Source organism: Gorilla gorilla, chromosome 13, assembly GCF_029281585.2.
Source record: "Gorilla gorilla gorilla isolate KB3781 chromosome 13, NHGRI_mGorGor1-v2.1_pri, whole genome shotgun sequence".
NCBI classification, from domain to species: domain Eukaryota; kingdom Metazoa; phylum Chordata; class Mammalia; order Primates; family Hominidae; genus Gorilla; species Gorilla gorilla.
The window spans coordinates 43,679,624-43,699,700 of record NC_073237.2 but is presented as its reverse complement, the minus strand read 5'-3'; the positions used below and the strand labels follow the sequence as shown (position 1 = coordinate 43,699,700).

General features: G+C 37.9%; 1 protein-coding gene across 4 annotated transcripts in view; it reads left to right on the top strand.

The window, feature by feature from the left end:
- The window catches only part of FOCAD (focadhesin), a 312,606-nt gene that overhangs the window by 67,626 nt on the left and 224,903 nt on the right, over positions 1–20,077 (top strand). For 3 of the 4 annotated variants that reach the window (XM_019034046.4, XM_063696326.1, XM_063696327.1), the window contains 3 exons: positions 6,212–6,313; positions 13,082–13,286; positions 16,448–16,654. In XM_019034046.4, coding sequence (XP_018889591.3) covers positions 6,212–6,313; positions 13,082–13,286; positions 16,448–16,654 — 514 coding nt within the window. Of the gene's footprint in view, positions 1–4,144; positions 4,201–6,211; positions 6,314–13,081; positions 13,287–16,447; positions 16,655–20,077 lie in introns of those variants that run through there. The other variant, XM_055351762.2, reaches the window with a different exon arrangement.

Genomic DNA, 20,077 nt, shown 5'->3' with positions numbered 1-20,077 from the left:
ATTTCTCTGAGGGCCAGTGATGGTGAGCATTTTTTCATGTGTTGTTTGGGTGCATAAATGTCTTCTTTTGAGAAGTGTCTGTTCATGTCCTTTGCCCACTTTTTGATGGGGTTGTTTGTTTTTCTCTTGTAAATTTGTTTGAGTTCATTGTAGATTCTGGATATTAGCCCTTTGTCAGATGAGTAGGTTGCGAAAATTTTCTCCCATTTTGTAGGTTGCCTGTTCACTCTGATGGTGGTTTCTTTTGCTGTGCAGAAGCTCTTTAGTTTAATGAGATCCCATTTGTCAATTTTGGCTTTTGTTGCCATTGCTTTTGGTGTTTTAGACATGAAGTCCTTGCCCATGCCTATGTCCTGAATGGTAATGCCTAGGTTTTCTTCTAGGGTTTTTATGGTTTTAGGTCTAACGTTTAAGTCTTTAATCCATCTTGAATTAATTTTTGTATAAGGTGTAAGGAAGGGATCCAGTTTCAGCTTTCTCCATATGGCTAGCCAGTTTTCCCAGCACCATTTATGAAATAGGGAATCCTTTCCACATTGCTTGTTTTTCTCAGGTTTGTCAAAGATCAGATAGTTGTAGATATGCGGTGTTATTTCTGAGGGCTCTGTTCTGTTCCATTGATCTATATCTCTGTTTTGGTACCAGTACCATGCTGTTTTGGTGACTGTAGCCTTGTAGTATAGTTTGAAGTCAGGTAGCGTGATGCCTCCAGCTTTGTTCTTTTGGCTTAGGATTGACTTGGCAATGCGGGCTCTTTTTTGGTTCCATATGAACTTTAAAGTAGTTTTTTCGAATTCTGTGAAGAAAGTCATTGGTAGCTTGCTGGGGATGGCATTGAATCTGTAAATTACCTTGGGCAGTATGGCCATTTTCACGATATTGATTCTTCCGACCCATGAGCATGGAATGTTCTTCCATTTGTTTGTATCCTCTTTTATTTCCTTGAGCAGTGGTTTGTAGTTCTCCTTGAAGAGGTCCTTAACATCCCTTCTAAGTTGGATTCCTAGGTATTTTATTCTCTTGGAAGCAATTGTGAATGGGAGTTCACTCATGATTTGACTCTCTGTTTGTCTGTTGTTGGTGTATGAGAATGCTTGTGATTTTTGTACATTGATTTTGTATCCTGAGACTTTGCTGAAGTTGCTTATCAGCTTAAGGAGATTTTGGGCTGAGACAAGGCGGTTTTCTAGATATACAATCATGTCGTCTGCAAACAGGGACAATTTGGCTTCCTCTTTTTCTAACTGAATACTCTTTATTTCCTTCTCCTACCTAATTGCCCTGGCCAGAACTTCCAACACTATGTTGAATAGGAGTGGTGAGAGAGGGCATCCCTGTCTTGTGCCAGTTTTCAAAGGGAATGCTTCCAGTTTTTGCCCATTCAGTGATATTGGCTGTGGGTTTGTCATAGATAGCTCTTATTATTTTGAGATACGTCCCATCAATACCTAATTTATTGAGAGTTTTTAGCATGAAGCGTTGTTGAATTTTGTCAAAGGCCTTTTCTGCATCTGTTGAGATAATCATGTGGTTTTTGTCTTTGGTTCTGTTTATATGCTGGATTACATTTATTGATTTGTGTATATTGAACCAGCCTTGCATCCCAGGGATGAAGCCCACTTGATCATGGTGGATAAGCTTTTTGATGTGCTGCTGGATTCGGTTTGCCAGTATTTTATTGAGGATTTTTGCATCAATGTTCATCAAGGATATTGGTCTAAAATTGTCTTTTTTGGTTGTGTCTCTGCCCGGCTTTGGTATCAGGATGATGCTGGCCTCATAAAATGAGTTAGGGAGGATTCCCTCTTTTCCACTTCTATTTTCTTCTGAGATATGGACATGGCTACATAATAGTAAATGATTATGATAGTGTTCTGTAGCCACTGTATATATTAATATAAATAATAATAATGATGATAATGTGCAATGTTTGTGTTTATTTTTTCAACACTTGTATAGGTTATTGTCTGCTACTGTTAGATTTATTTACAAGTGATCGGGCTGATTCATCAGCCCATCTATCCTTTTGAATAAAGTGTTGTTAGGCAACTTAGTATTCATAACTTGAATAGCCGGTTTGGGGATAATTAGAAATTTGAGGCATGACTCAGGTTGTGTTTTGGCGTTCTTTGTACCACATTCTTTCCTTTTTTGATCAATAATGCTTCCAATTTAAAGTTGTTAACTTGACTCAGTTAAATTGTGGATCCTTTCATTTACCTTGACCTTTCTCAGTTGGATGTACTTGAAAAACATGGAAAGGCTAACAAGCAGTGGGTGAGAGGAAGAAAGTAAAGAAAAATCTTGAGTAATCCATAAATGTAATAGTCAACTCTTGAATACAGCAAGACTGAGCTATACTTAGCCTTATGGAATTTTAAATGCTTTAAGTATAATTTTTTAAATAGGAAAATAACTTCATTTTCTATCATACCCAAATTAGCATGAATATTCTTTAATGCCTTTTATTCTATGTTTTCCAAAGGAATAATTTTACATGTGTTTTCCATTTTAAGCCTTCTAGTTTCTAGTGCGTTCTGTTACTCCTGTGCATCCAGTTTGATAACTATATTTCCATAAGAAAATCACAACTTTGATCTTGATTGATTAACTGTTTTTCGGTCAGTGTTAGGAAAGGTGAAACTGGAAGCATAGTGTTTTTTTTTTTTTTAACAATTTGGGACTGGTGCAGTGCTTTCTTTGGTGATGTGCCTTCCGTAGTGCTTGTCATTTACTCAGTGGAGTGATTCTTGACCAGGAGCAATTTTGTCCTCCAGGGGATATTTGGCAATGTCTGGAGACAATTTTGATTGTCATGACTAGGAGAAATCCTACTTGTATCTAGTGGGTGGAGGCCAGGGATGCTGCCAAACATTCCATTGTGCATAGGACAACCCACACAATAAAGAGTTATGTGGCCCAAAATGTCAGTAGTGGTAAGACTGAGAAACTCTCATGCATGGGCATTTGTGCAATGAAGTTTATTGAATTAAAAAATACATCCATTCTATTACGTGAGCCTAAGGCTTTATGGATTGTTTTATATATGTATTACACACCAATCTGATGACTCTTAAGGGAGAATTTAGCTCTTTGCTTCATTATGATTAAAGTATTAAAATTGTGGCAATTATAATTGATTATAGGTTAATATACTTAGTTGAAATAGTATGTTAGTAATCAAATTCTGATCAACAGGAAGATTCAGTGTTCTCTTATACTTCCCTTTTCCCTCAAGCTTTTCAGCTTCTTAGAATCAATATTGTGTATCATCACCTGCAATATTGCCACTCAGATCTGACATAATCAATTATTTGGAAAACTTAATTATCCAGATGTCTAAATCAGTAATTAATCTTTATGATCCCTATCCTACTATATTCTACTTAATATCATTTTTTGAATTTAGGTCTGAGATACTAAATAAAATCTGCTGAATCCAATAGCTAGCAAAACAGGCCTTCAGCATCATGCAACAAAGCTGGAGTGGCTCCCTCGGTATGCATAAATGTAAATTAGAATCGTTTGCCATATATACATCACTTTTAATCTCATTTTATACTATTTTTTATTTCTATTGACCTGATTCAATTTGGACAAAACTGAGTATTTTAAAAAGGAGATAGATTCTTAGCAGTTTTTTTGGTGGGGTGTGAAGGATGGAAGGGAGATGACTTATAAAGGAAGAATATTGAAAAGCACTTCGGTGCCTTATGACCACACAAAAACTGTGTGATAACTTGTTTTCTTTTTAAATATTTATAAGTGCCACCATTATCTGGAAGATTAGTGGATGATTATATCTGATACTCTTTATAGCGATATGGTTCTTATCAGAAGAACCCAAAGCTGCTGAAATAATTGTAGGTACTATTTCTGCTGTTTCTTCCTTTTTATGTAGTGAGTGTTTTTTTGTTTGTTTGTTTGTTCCTTTGTTTTTGGTAGAGACTGGGTCCTGCTATGTTGCTCAGGCTGATGTCAAATCCCTGGCCTCCAGCAATTCTCCAGCCTTGGCCTCCCAAAGTGCTGGGATTACAGGTGTGAATCACTGCTACTGGCCTGTTTTGTGGTTTTAATTGAACACGACCTGCTGAACTTTCAATCTAAGAATTTCATCTGATACTACATACCTGAGAGGCTTTTAGAATTTGTAATATTTTTCTTAGTATTTGTGGCAACCAAAGTGGAAGCAAATTCTAGGTAGGTTTAACTGCCAAAGGGTTTGGAATTGGGAAACATGAATGATTTTGATACGATTTCTGAGCTTTGGCATAAAAAGTTGCTTGGAGTGATCCCTTAGCAATGGTAGCATTCCCATCAGTCAGAAATAGCCTGTGCTTTAGCAAGCAGGAGGCTGCCAGCATGTGAAGTTAGTTAGTACATGATAGGTTAGGTGAGGTTAAGAAGAAATAGATAGTGTTATACCCAGAAACTGTGTGGTAGTGTCAGAGAGGTGTTTCACATGTGTTTCAATGTGATAGATCTAATGCACTCTTCTGTTTTTAAAAGAGAAAAAAAAAATAGTACATTTCCCACCCCCAACACCCCTGCAGTAGTTTTTACTTGTAGCAGTTCTGAATCCTGGTAACATATTAAAATTACCTGTAGAATTTTAAAAAATTGCTAAGGGACAAACTTCATTCCTAGCAATCTAAGATAACAGACCTGGGCATTAGTATTAAGAGCTCTACAGCTAATCTAACTTGCAACCAAGAATAGGAACCACTGCTTTATAGTAGTGCATCAGAATTTCCTGCAGGGCTATTTATTAGGTCTGGGCTAGGGCTTGAGAATTTGCATTTCTAACAAGTTCCCAGTTGATCTTACTAGTAAGGCATCACATTTTGAGAATCACCACGAAGGCAATCTTAAAAAATCATTTGAGTGTAACTGATGGTCTGATTGTTACTCTTTTTTGAAAAATCATTGCTGGAGATATATAGTTGGGTTAAAATTAAAGAATAGCACTATGTATGTGATTCCTTTTATGCTAAAAAGATTGATATTTCTGTATTGTTTGCATGTTTTTACAATGAGCATTTTAATGTTTTGTTTTTTTTTTTTTTTTTTTTTGAGACAGAGTTTTGCTCTTGTTGCCCAGGCTGGAGTGCAATAGCATAATATCAGTTCACTGCAACCTCCGCCTCCCAAGTTTAAGCAATTCACCTTCCTCAGCCTCCTGAGTAGCTGGGATTACAGGCATGCGCCACCATGCCCGGCTAATTTTGTATTTTTAGTAGAGACAGGGTTTCTCCATGTTGGTCAGGCTGGTCTCGAACTCCCAACCTCAGGTGATCCACCCATCTTGGCCTCCCAAAGTGCTGGGATTACAGGCGTGAGCCACCGCATCCAGCCTTAACTCTTATTTAAATATTTTCTTGGAGGAAAAAGCCACATAAATAATAGCTAAAAATTGTATAGTACTTAATAGTTTAAAAAGCTGACCAATTTACAATTATTAGTAGAGTAGCCTTTTTGAACTATTTAAAATAACTCATGGTTGTACTTTTTGTTTTTTTTTGGGTTAAACCCCATTCTTTGAGAATCCTTCAAATTTCAGATTTTATGTTTTATATAGTCTCTTTAGGTATCTTAATAGAAGTAGCTCAAATAAACGGATTCATCTGCATTCAACAGAAATTTTATGCATCTTCAGTTTGGATAGTTGTTAAGATGGAAGGAATATTTCCTTTTTTCTATTCTTAAATATGCTGGGGAAACGCAGAACTATACATTGGGAATAATGAAGTACGTGGAAACAGAGAGGGAGAGACAGAGGTTATGGGTTCGGGTAAGGTTGGAGGAAATGGAACTTTCCAGGCTTGGAAAGAGAGCAGCAGTAGCAGGAGGAGGAGGTGGCTTGTAACCTCTAGGAATGAAGGATGAAGGGGATGGATATGAGAGAGCTGCTGGATTCAGGAGCTTGGCCAAAGTCACAGAGCTGTTAAATGGAAGAGTCCATTCCCAAATTTGGATCTCTGAGGCTCCTGTGTCCATTTTGTTTTCTGCAAAAATGTTAGGAAAAGGCAGGGGGGAGAGTCAGTTCTGATGAACCAACTCTGCAAGAAATGGAGCAAGTGATCATTTTGTGACAATTATGAATCATGAAAAAAGTCTCTAGATGGTATTTGCTTCTTTGCTGCTATATTTGGATATTGAAAATGTGTAGTCCTGAATGACAGGTTCCCATGTGACTTTCTGTGTCTTTCAGAAATCATCCTCATCCTTTGATCACTGTGCTTGAACACAGACCTGATTGCTGGCCAGTGTTTTTGCAGCAGCTGACAGTGTTTTTCCAGCAATGCCCTGAAAGGTAATGTAAAATAAAAGTGTAAAATAAAGTGAGGGAGACAGAATGGTATATGCTAATTTTAGAGCTAGGTTTTTTTGTTTGTTTGTTTGTTTGTTTCTTTTTAGCTGCTTTGATCTATAATGTTTTCTCCTGAAGAACCATCCTAGAGCAGGTTGTAGTTTTCTTTTTTTTTTTTAGTTTTATTTTATTATTATTATTTTATTTTATTATTATTATTATTATAAAACCTCAAGTTTTAGGGTACATGTGCACAATGTGCAGGTTAGTTACATATGTATACATGTGTCATGCTGGTGTGCTGCACCTGTTAACTCATCATTTAGCATTAGGTATATCTTCTAATGCTATCCCTCCCCCCTCCCCCCACCCCACAACAGTCGCCAGAGTGTGATGTTCCCCTTCCTGTGTCCATGTGTTCTCATTGTTCAATGCCCACCTATGAGTGAGACTATGCTGTGTTTGGTTTTTTGTTCTTGTGATAGTTTACTGAGAATGATGATTTCCAATTTCATCCATGTCCCTACAAAGGACATGAACTCATCATTTTTTATGGCTGCATAGTATTCCATGGTGTATATGTGCCAACATAGTGTTGGAAGGTCTGGCCAGGGCAATTAGGCAGGAGAAGGAAATAAAGGGTATTCAATTAGGAAAAGAGGAAGTCAAATTGTCCCTGTTTGCAGATGACATGATTGTATATCTAGAAAACCCCATTGTCTCAGCCCAAAATCTCCTTAAGCTGATAAGCAACTTCAGCAAAGTCTCAGGATACAAAATCAGTGTACAAAAATCACAAGCATTCTTATACATCAATAACAGACAAACAGAGAGCCAAATCATGAGTGAACTCCCATTCACAATTGCTTCCAAGAGAATAAAATACCTAGGAATCCAACTTAGAAGGGATGTTAAGGACCTCTTCAAGGAGAACTACAAACCACTGCTCAAGGAAATAAAAGAGGATACAAACAAATGGAAGAACATTCCATGCTCATGGGTCGGAAGAATCAATATCGTGAAAATGGCCATACTGCCCAAGGTAATTTACAGATTCAATGCCATCCCCAGCAAGCTACCAATGACTTTCTTCACAGAATTGGAAAAGACTACTTTAAAGTTCATATGGAACCAAAAAAGAAGCCGCATTGCCAAGTCAATCCTAAGCCAAAAGAACAAAGCTGGAGGCATCACGCTACCTGACTTCAAACTATACTACAAGGCTACAGTCACCAAAACAGCATGGTACTGGTACCAAAACAGAGATATAGATCAATGGAACAGAACAGAGCCCTCAGAAATAACACCGCATATCTACAACCATCTGATCTTTGACAAACCTGAGAAAAACAAGCAATGTGGAAAGGATTCCCTATTTCATAAATGGTGCTGGGAAAACTGGCTAGCCATATGGAGAAAGCTGAAACTGGATCCCTTCCTTACACCTTATACAAAAATTAATTCAAGATGGATTAAAGACTTAAACGTTAGACCTAAAACCATAAAAACCCTAGAAGAAAACCTAGGCATTACCATTCAGGACATAGGCATGGGCAAGGACTTCATGACAGGTTGTAGTTTTCTCTTTTCTTTTAAAGAGTAAAAGAAAAAAATCTACCAGATTTATTGGTTGTTGAAATACTGAATATGAGAAAAGCTGTTATTAAAGAAGTTAAGCATTGGTAAGTGGTTAGGAAAGTTGGCTAGAAAAATTGAGTAAGCTACTACACAATACATATAGGAGATAAGTTCTTCCCCCTGGACACTGGCTAATGAGTTAGTCTCTCCATTAGAAAACTGCCATTTGAGATAAAGTATTACTGCCAAGTGGGATCAGATAGCCACCATATGTGCAGTTAGTGCACTTTCACCAAGGCCTCCTGATGGCTCTCAAAGCTACTCCCCTTTCTTCTATCCTTAGTACCATGACGCTGGTTCAGGGCCTCAGTATCTCTTGCTGTGGCTCTTGCCACCTGTTCCTAACTGGTGTCTCTGCCTCCAGTCTTGTCCTGCTCGAATCCATTCTCTAAACATCCCTCAGAAGGATATATCAAGAGAGCAGATCTTACAGTATGATTCCTGTGCTTAAGTCTCTGTGGCTGTGATTTTCAAACTGCACTTGCAGTGCATGGGCTAAGCATGGAGCATGTTCCCACCCCTTTGGCTCTGTTTTCATAGCACTTGTTGATATCTTATGGAAGATTTCTATGGGAAAACAAAAAGGATTGGTTTCTGAAACAGTTTGAAATTCCCTGGACTATAGGATAAAATGTAATATGTCATAGTAGGCTTAGTATATGATGCAGTTCCAATCTATCTCACCAGCTTTATCTTTTCTTATCTTCATCTCGCAGTTTATGCTTTAGCAGTACAATGACTTGCCTTGTGTTCCACACAGGAAGCAGTGCTGTTTCCTTCTCTCCATGTTTTTACTTACTGGTATCTACTGTACTCTCTTGAATCTTTCCCCACTCTCTTTCTGATAAATGTCTTTATTTGAAATCTCTGTTTAGGCATTTTTTTTGCCCTAGGGTCTTTTCTTACTAGAAGCTGTATTAGGCGTGTCTCTTGCATGGTTACATAATACCTTGCAGTTGCGACATTATCATAATTACTCTCCTGTGTTAACTGTGAAACCTTCTTGAGGGCAGGGACTGTGTTTCATTATTCTTTGTATTAGTGATGCTTGGCACATTTCTAGGTGCTTTATAAATGTTGAATTTCTTTAAATGAGGTTGCAATGAGCGGAGATTGTACCACTGCACTTCAGCCTGGGTGACAGGTTGTTAATAAGTACATGAGTAGCGATTCACAACTATGGGAAGAAAGCAAAACATTGTAAGGATAGCTAGCTATTTATGTTCATTTTAATATTATGTATATGTCCTAAAATGACAATATATCTTCATGCTAGATTTTTTGGGGGGGGCGTTATAATTATTATTATTTTTAAGAGATTGGGAGTCTGCTGTGTTGCCCAGGCTGAACATGAACTCCTTGGGTGAAGTGATCCTCCTGTCTCAGCCTTCTGAGTAGCTGGGACTATAGGCATGCACCTCTGCACACAGTATTTGGGTATTATTTTATAATTAAGTTCTGCATTCATTTATTGAAGGCCTATGACTTTAACCTTTCAGGAACTGAGAATTTGAGAATGGTGCAAATTGATAATATCATGGATTTTAGGCTGGGTTACTTTAAGATTATCTAGTCTAACATAATTTTTCAGATGAGAGAACTGAGGAGAGCAACATTAAATGACTTACTGAAGTTTTCTTGGCTAGCTAGTGGTGGAGTTGGGCCTGAAGCCTCCGTTATTTTTATTTTTATTTTTTTTTGTGACAGAGTCTCATTCTGTTGCCCAGGCTGGAGTGCAGTGGCGTAATCTCGGCTCGTTGCAACCTCTGCCTCACGGGTTCACACCATTCTTCTGCCTCAGCCTCCTGGATAGCTGGGACTACAGGTGCCCGCCACCATGCCCGGCTAATTTTTTTGTATTTTTAGTAGAGACGAGGTTTCACTGTGTTAGCTAGGATGGTCTCAATATCCTGACCTCATGATCCACCCGCGTCGGACTCCTAAATTGCTGGGATTACAGGTGTGAGCCACCGTGCCTGGCCCAAGCCTCCATTTTTTTACTCTCTCTCTAGGTCTGTTTTTTTTTTTTAGTACTTCTCGCTTTGTGGTGAACTTAAATATAAAAGACTTGTGTGGAGGTACATACATAATTGGTTACATTTTAAAACATTTTAAATCACTTTGGGATTTCAGATTATCTGTTTTTTTAATATTCATTTTTTCCTAAGCCCTGGTAATTTCTTACTCCACTGAAGTGATGATTAATCATCAGATACCACATGCAGAATCTAAAATCAGAACAGATTAAGCCAAGGGGATTTTTAAATAGTATATTGTCCTTAAGGAAGTTCAACGTTTGCTCCTGATGTCAAATCATAATGGCATCTTGGAAACGTATTTCTTTATATGAACCTTACATTTCACCTTCAGCATCTCAAAGTAGAAGAAAACCGATAAGCTATCCGTGGATGCTGTTGACACCCGGATAGTATTTATTCTTTGGGGAATACATTATTAAAGAGAGATGGAGAAGGAAGTTTCTTAAATCTCTTTTCTGGAAACTTTCACTATGTATTTCATACATACATTATCTGATTCCTTCATCTATCTTTTTTTAGCTTCCTAAAGTAGACGGTGTGATAAAGATATATGTTTCAGTAATAATTATGAAGTGAAAAGTCCTTTTGATTTTTATAGATTGTATAAGTATTTGAGCTTATGATAAAAAAATTTCTTCAGACTGTGAGCTCTATGAGAGCAGGAACTTAATCTATTTTTATTTCTTGCTTTGTTTCCATCACATAGATGAGTGAGGTATACTGTAGGTGATCAGTAAATTTTACCAAGTGAATAAATTAATGAATGAATAAAATTTAATTGGCTTGGTAACTGTTACATTTTTATTAATGTTAATGGCATTTTGAAATCACATTGCTATGAAATGTATGGTATTATAAGACTATGTTGTCAAGCGTTATTTATTTTATTATAATTAAAAAAATTCCCTTTTATTTTAGATACAGGGGTGTATGTGCAGATCTGTTGGAAGGGTCTATTGTGTAGTGCTGAGGTTTGGCCTTTTATTGATTCTGTCACCCAGTAGTGAACAAAGTACCTAACAGGAAAATTTTCAGCCCTTGTCCTCCCTCCCTTCCACCCTCCTTTTGGAGTCCCAAGTGTCTGTTGTTCCCATCTTTATGTCTGTGTGAACCCAAGGTTTAGCTCCCACTCTTAAATGAGAACAGTCAAGCATAATTTAAATACCATTTCTTCCATGAAGCAATTGCACTTCATACCTTTCTTTTGGCAGTTGTCACTTTCTATCATCTAGTTCAGAATCATAACTGATTGTTTCTGTCAGACTGTATGCTTCTTGAGGATAGATAATTCTTATTTCATCTTTGTATCTTATCTAATCATTCCTTATATATAATGTGAAAAACATTAGAAAATAAAGTCATGACATTTAATTGCATGCTAATTATGAAACTACTCTGTAACTTAGTGTAACTGAATTAATTAAATGATTGAGCATCTCTTTGAAGGCCTAGTATGTACAGTTATTGGTGATAATAGCAGTAAACAGAAATCCGTGGCCTCATTTGGTTTATAGTCTGGCAGGGGATACAGATACTAAGTATGTAATAATAACAGCCTGTAATCTCAGCTACTTGGGAGACTGAGGCAGGAGGGTTGCTTGAGCCTAGAAATTCAAGGCTGAAGTGCACTATTATTGTGCCTGTGAATAGCCATTGCACTCTAGCCTGGGCAATGTAGCAAGACACTATCTCTTAAAAAAATGTAACGGCAGTAAAGGCATTGTATCTTAAAAGCACATCTGATGTGATCTGATCAAGGTGAAGTGTCAAGGAAGGACCTGAGAAAGTCATTTTAAAGCAGATAACTGAAGGATGATAGAAGCTAGGTAGGGAGAAGGAATAGGAAGGGTAGAAGGGGAGAATATTACAGGTAGAGGGAATAGCAAGTGAGAAGAAAGCCCAGATGGCTTGATAAAGACCTGAAAGGAGTTTAGTGTGCTTTAGTGGTGAATGAAGAGCAAGAAATGAAGCTGGAAAGATAAACAGGGGCCAAATGATGGAGGGTGTGTGTGAATTGGGCTAGATACTGTTTAGGCTAGTTAATGACATGACCATATTTTTATTTTTGATGATCATTCCGGTATTTTAGTGAATTTGGACTAGGAGTTTTCAGGATATAGTGAAATCTAAATAGATAAAAAAGATTTGTAGGGTAGGAAGTGCTTAAGAAGACCTTGACAAATTATTTCACCTCTCTCTCCTTCAGTTTCTTTATCCGTGTTATGAGGATAATATTATTTTTTATTTCATAGGGTTGTGGTGAGGATTAAATGGATTTAAAGACATAACATGCAGTAACTTGAACACTGTAAGGGTTAACAGGTTAACAAGTAAATGTTAACTGTCATCATAATCATCTTGGGATGTTTGTCTGGATTTGTTTTACGTAGATCCTCACCTGTAGAGTTTTTCCAAAAATGCATGTTTGTGTCATACTCCTGGAGAGGTGATCCTAACATCTGTAATTCTAGAAAGGTTGTCAGGTGATCCTTTTTTTTTAAGATGGAGTCTCGCTCTGTTGCCAGGCTGGAGTGCAGTGGAGCAATCTTGGCTCACTGCAACCTCTGCCTCCTGGGTTCAGGCGATTCTCCTGCCTCAGCCTCCTGAGTAGCTGGGACTACAGGTGCGTGCCACCACGCCCGGCTAATTTTTGTATATTTAGTAGAGACAGTGTTTCACCATGTGGCCAGGATGGTCTCTATCTCCTGACCTCATGATCTGCCTGCCTCGGCCTCCCAAAGTGCTGGGATTTTTATAGGCATGAGCCTCCGTGCCCAGCCCAGATGATTCTTGTGTTCACTAAACACTGATTTCGGAGATATAGTTGCTATTCTAATGTGCAAATAGAGACTGTCTTCATCCTGGGCATCTAGCTTACAGTCTCCAGGTGTTGAACAATTTTCCTCATTGTACAAAGAACTGTTTGGCATAGATGTAGGCAGGTCATAGTGGAATAGAAGAATCATAAAAATAAGTTACACTTGATCATATGGTAGTTTATGTTATGTCATGAACTATAAGTTGATATTTGCCACTTACCTGCTTGATAGTGTGTTTAACTCAATAACTGGCTAATGTATTTCATGTCTTATAGGTCAGAAGTTTCATGCATTCAAATAATGGCACCATTTCTGTGGTATCTGTATTGTGAACCATCTCAGTTACAAGAATATGCTAAACTCCGACTAGCCCTGCTGAAAGTCTTACTTCAACCCCAGGTTCTTTGTGACAAAGATCAACCATCAATACTGGAACAGCAGATAGTTCAGCTGTGTTGTGACATAGTTCCATGTTTGCAGGTAAGGTCTTTGTCCTCCTCCACAAATATAGCATCAGCATCAGTAAGTGTTGTTATTGTCATAGACAGAGTAGTTCTAGAACATAAGTGATTTGGCAAACTCAGACATGATCCTCGCTCTAGAAATGCTTACAGTCTTTTGGGGAAGATGAAAGAAACAAAATCTAGATTTAGTATGAATATATTATATTTGATGTTAACTAAATACACAGAAATTATAAATCGACATAGTCCATTTTGGGAATAGCAAGCATAAAAACTTTCCTTTGTTTAAGAAACAGTTATCAGGTAAAAGATTTTGAGTTGAGTTTCTTCTGTGTAGACATTGGGACAGTAACAAGGAAAAAAAAGACCTCTGTGCACATTGAAAAAAAAAAAGATGTGTCTCAGGGCATAAATAGCTCTGAGGATGCAAAGCCTGGCCAGCTGAGTGCCAGCTAGATTCCAGCTTCCACATGTCCCCTTGCAACATATACAGCAGCTCTCAGGGATCCTGCTCTTGAGAAGCACACATGTAGTAAATGAGTTAGGACAAGTACTGTACATATATTCTTACAATTCACAGTAGAAAGATGAAAGGTGGTTAACAGAGGTATGGATAAAACACGGACACAGTTCAGGGGAAAGAGAAATTTGAGTCATTGTCTCTATAACTGCATATGAAAAAAAAAATCCAGTTGCCCAGGTGTTGTGATTTTAGTGTAGTGATTCATTTATCAGTCCATCTCTTCCCATCATCTAGGTTTGCTATTTGCCTGGAATCTCAGCACCATGCTGCTTAGCTGATGGAGGGAATCTGTGAACATATTTCAAAACGATCACTTGAGGTCACACATGACCTGCTTTAAGTTTGTGTTAGCAGGGAGTGACTTGAGTAAATCTTTCCTCTGCGACTTATAAATAGGCTTTCCTGTAATCAAGGCAGAGAAAATTTAATTAAAATGAATTCTCCTGTGGCTTTTCCAAAGCTTTTGTTTTGTGCGGGCAATAAAGCAATGTATAGGCAGAACATCTTGAACTAGGGTACATTTTTCACATCATGGCTGCATTACCCTGTTCTGTGCTCCTTGGCAAAGGTTTGTCTTCATCTTATGAATCTGTGTAGACAAGCTTAAATGCTTTTAGAAACGAGCTCGGTGGAATATTTCTGGGAATCTGTGGCTTTTTAACCTAACAGTTATGTAAGAAAAAAGGGGATACGTCATTTGGAAGTACTGGAACTAGTGACAGTAGCATACTTAATCAGTTTAACAAATCAGCTTTATTAGAATGAAGCATGTGAGGGTTGGACATGGTCTTAGAGACAATATAATCCATTTCCCACCCAATACAGATGTTTCTTATACTCTCTGAAACATGACTATCTCATGGCTAATTGAATATTTTAGTGATAGAGGAAGCATACTATTTTGCAAGGCAACCATTTTTTTTAGCAAGTACTTTTTGACCTTCATTTTTCTCATTCATTCATTTCCATTCTTCTCAGAACAAAATGAAATAAGCTTTTAAAAAAACCCCATCTGTATCCTATCTTATTTTTCTCCCTTCTTTCCTTCCCGTTTTTCCTTCCTTCCTTTCCTCCTCACCTCCCTCCCTTCCTTATTTTTTTCTTCACTTTCTTAATCTCTCCATTGCAAATGGTTTCCCAACTTTTCTCTGTTTTGTTTTGCCAGGAATTTTCTAGTTTATTGGTGCTCAAAATATGCTACTATGAAATGATCTTCTTAGAGATGACTACAGTGCTGTTGATGTGGTCTTACTTATAGTGAGCACTAAGACAGGATCACATTTAAATTTTAAAATACAAGTTTTAGAAATAACCATGCAACCTTGTTGACCAATCATGAAAGAATGGTCAGTGAAACTCCTTTTTATATTTCTTCTCCTTCCAGTTGCTCTTTCATTTTATAGATGTAGAATCGTGCTTTTCATTTTAATTGTGACTCTTGTCACCTCACATATTACCTATTATATTATTAAATAATATATTTCTACGTAAAGACAGAATGTTACTTCAAAATTATGCTTGTTTAGAACTTTGATAATGTTAAAGATTAGAGAGCCTTTAATGCTAGCTTGCTGAGATTGTCTTTTGAACTTTTTTTTGTTATGGAAAACTAGAAATGTACACATAAATGCACTCAAGGAAATAGATTGTCAATTAAACATTAGGCTTTATTTTAAATCCGTCTTTTCTCTGTGGCCTTTTGACTTTCCTACTGTGTGTTTGCAAGAGAGCAAAATAATTTATACCAGACTGTTTATTTTTTATAACAATGTTTTCTGCTATTTCTTCTCTTTGATCTTTTAATATCTTTTTTCTCTTGTTTGCTAGCAACTAATTTTTCTCTCTGTGTATAACTAACAGTCATTTGGGTTATTATGGTGATAACCACTGGTAAAAGGTACAGCCGGTCAACCGTAGGCTTTCTTCTTGATGAATTTAGCAGACACAGGCTCCTGATTGAAGCAGATGGTCTGTTGTTTGTAATTTCTGGGAAATGCCAATGTGTCTGGGAGCAGGACCATATCCTTAATACCAACTCCAGAATTTTGATCAGAACAGCTGGGTTTGAATTGCACTGGGATTTTCAAGAGTACCCAGGTCCTTCCTATCTAATACATTAGCCTGTTGAGAAGACACTCTACCATTTGAATATGGTCTTTTACTATAACTGCCAAGTGTGGAAATGATACTCTCAGTTAAGGCTGCCTGAGCAAGTATCTTGCAGATAAAGGGCTTAGTACCGTGTTAGAATAAGATGCTGACTCTTTACTATCAGGTATCTATGTTGGAATTGTAGAAATGAGAGTTCATTTGGAGAATTCAAAACTAAACTTAATTTCCCTCAACATATTGTCATCGTCATGTAACTTGTTTTAAGACATCTGCACTCAGAGAAGCTAGAAAAATGAAGGAAAAGAAATTTGTACCAGCCAGCAGTAACAAAAACAGTAGCAAATTGGATTTTGGTTAATAACCAAAGGATAAGGTACAGTTGTATAGTTAATCCTTCATTGAGTTCTGTAACTTTTTTTCATCTCCTTTAAGTCTTTGTAGGTTTAGAGAAAAAATTACATTGTTGAAAGCTTTTTGTGTACCTTAAAATTATCTTTTGGTTTGTGTATTTTTTAATATCATATAATAACTTTTTTAAACAGATAAAAGATTTGATACAGACAACAGAGGCGATGATGTTTATTGAGGAAGTATATTTAAGCCTTTTGCGTCATCCTGTTTTCTGGAAAATTCAGCTTACCCAGATGAGTCTTCAGCTGCTGTGTGTCAGTGAAGTCAGCTTAAAGATAACTGGTGAATGTTCATCTTCAATTCACCTTTTAGAGCACAGTGTTGAACTTCTGAAGGAGGTAAGGATAGTAGTATATTATACTGTTCATGCATTGCTATTAAGAAATACCTGAGACTTGGTAATTTATAAAGAAATGAGGTTTAATTGGCTTACAGTCTGGCAGGCTGTACAGGATGCATGGTGCTGGCATCTGCTTAGCTTCTGGGGAGGCCTCAGGAAACTTACAATCATGATGGAAGGTGAAGCAGGAGCCAGCACTTCACATGGCTGGTGTAGGAGTGAGAGAGAGGAGTGGCGAGATACTACATGCTTTTTTTTTTTTTTTTTTTTTTTTTGAGATGGAGTCTGGCTCTGTCGCCCAGGCTGGAGTGCAGTGGCGCAATCTCAGCTCACTGCAAGCTCCGCCTCCCAGGTTCACGCCATTCTCCTGCCTCAGCCTCCCGAGTAGCTGGGACTACAGGCGCCCGCCACCACGCCCGGCTAATTTTCTGTATTTTTAGTAGAGACGGGGTTTCACCATGTTAGCCAGGATGGTCTCGATCTCCTGACCTCGTGATCCGCCTGCCTCGGCCTCCCAACTACATGCTTTTAAACAACCAGATCTCAATCACTATCACAAGAACAGCACCAGGAGGATTGTGCTAAACCATTCATGAGGAACACCTTTGTGATCCAGTCATCTGCACCAGACCCCCACTTCTAACATTGGGGATTACAATTTGACATGAGATTTGGGCAGGGCCACAGATCCAAACCATATCAGATAGACGTTTTATTGTGTCAGTTATCACTCAAGTGAGTCTCTCAATAACTGGGTGGATCTGCTCATTTAGTTTGCATATTAGAGGCATTTTGATCTAATACCGTCAGCGCATATTGCTATTGCACTACTAGTAATATCATTTATTAGAAAGAGAAATCATTAAAATACTCTTTGGATCATCAATTAAAGATCACCACTGTGACTTTTTTTTTCATTTATTCATGCAGAACATAAGTATTGAATATTTACTATATGCCAGGCTTTATAGAATACATAGATGAAAAGGTAAATTCTATGACCTCAAGAGACTTACAGACATGCAAATAACTAAATTATAGTACAATAAAAGAAAGGATTTTATGGGAGTATATTTAAAGTGTAATGGGAGAACAAGTTTCAGGAGGTAGGGCGTGAGTTGAGATTCGAAGACTGAATGGAATGTGCCTGGTACAAGGGCCTGGGAAGGGCATTCCAGCTGTAGAACAGCATGTGCCCAAATAAAGAGACATGAAAGAGTAGTCAGGCTTGGCTTATTCAAAAAAACAAGAGGATGTTGGGTATTGTTGAAGGATTAAGCTGTGGCAAATAGGGCTGGGCCTGTCTTCCATGCCACACAAATGAGTTTACATTTTATCCTCTAGGCAGTGACATGCTGTTTGAGACCTTTCAGCAGATCTCATTTTTTAATGTGTGGAAGATCTTTCTCGTAGGAAGATGGTGGAGGGTTTGGGACCGCACACCACTAATAGGGTAGGAAGTGAGGAGGATGTCTTAGGCAGGCTACCACAGACTGGGTGGCTTAACCAACAAAAATGTATTTATTGGTTGGGTGCAGTGGCTCTCACCTGTAATCCCAGCACTTTGGGAGGCCGAGGCAGGCAGATTATTTGAGGTCAGGAGTTCTAGAGCAGCCTGACCAACACGGTGAAACTTCGCCTCTACTAAAAATACAAAAAATTAGCTGGGTGTGATGTTGCATGCCTGTAATCTACTCATGATGCTGAGGCAGGAGAATTGCTTGAACCCTGGAGGCAGAGGTTGCAGTGAGCCGAGATTGTGCCACTGCACTCCAGCGTGGGCGACACAGCAGGACTTTGTCTCAAAATACATAAATAAACAAATAAAATTATTTCTCAAAGTTCTGAAGGCTGGAGAGTCCAAGCACAGGGTGCTGGCTGATTCTGTTCTTGATGAGGACTCTTAATGGCTTGCAGTTGGCTTTCCTCGCATGATAGGGAGAGTATGAGCTCTGTGGTGTCTTATGAGGACACTATCCAGATTGGATTATGGCCCCACCCTGATGACCTTACTTAACCTTAATGACTTCCTTACTTCAAATACAGTCACTTGAGGGTTAGGGCTTTAACAAATACATTTTGAGAGGACACAGTTCAGCCCATAGTGAGGGCCTAATGAGGGAAATGGAAGTGGGAAAAGGGAGACATAGAAGACAGAATCAGTAGGGCTTTATGATTGATTAGATGGTCAAGGAGAAGGGTCCTTGACAGAATCTCAGCTTTCTATTTTGGGCTACTGGATGATGCCATTCACTTTGAGAAATGGTAGCTGATGTTGGAGGGAAGATGATTAATTAGATTTCAGATATGCTTGACTTGAGGTATGTATAGATCATAGATCGTTGGATATATGGTTTTGAAATTTAGGCTAGAAGTCTAGGCTAAAGGTGTACATTTGTAGACATTAACTTTGGGGTGGGGATTTTAAACACGGGACTGGCTGACAGGGCTTGTGGTGGAACTCTGGGGTGTATGTGGTGGTTATTTGGAATTTACTGATAAAGGGGAATCTGAGAAAATATGTCTAGAAGGATCACATATAACCAGCAGAGACAGATGACAAGAAAATCAAGGGAAGGAATATCTCAACAAGAGGGAGTGGTCAGCAGTGTCATGTGTCGTGGAGCAATGATGTAAAAGTAAGGGATGGAAAGTATTCTTAGGATATAGCATATAAAAGCTTATTGTTAACGTTAGAGGGGCAGTTTCAGCAGGGTGGTGGTGGGGGGGGGTGGAAATTGGAATTAAGGGAGTGTGAATGGCAGGTGAGGAAATGAGAGAGTAAATGTAGATTTTGATGGAAGTTGGGAGCCCAGGAAGACTCAAGTATTACAAGTCATTTGTCAATTTGCCAATCTTATGATTAGAATGATTTTAGATATACTGGGACTCTAAATAACATGTTTTCTATTATACAGTTACATATGTATCTTATGTATAGTAGATATATATATGTATAATATATCAGGTATAATTATATTTTACAGATATAATTATGTTATATATAATATAGATAGTATATAAATGCATATAGATAGATGTTTTATAGATAAATATTGTACCGAAAGATATTTTATAGATCAATATTATGTAGATAAATTGCCAGTTCTGTTAACTGTAAATGTAATATCCATGGGTAAACCCCATATTTTTCCTGGGTACTTTTAGTAGAGTCATGTGAGTAGCAATTATAATTTCATACAGTTTAGTCCTTTTTAGTATAATTCTCTGACCATTTTATTGTGTATTTCCCCCCACCTTTAGCATATATTTATTAAGCAGATGCCTATGGCAAACACTTTGCTAGGCAATTAGTTGAAAGCAGACAAGGTTCATGAAGCTTATGTTTTAGTCAAATGGTTCAAACTAGTGTGCATAAAAATCACTAGGCAGAGTTTGTTACAAATGCACATGCCTGGAC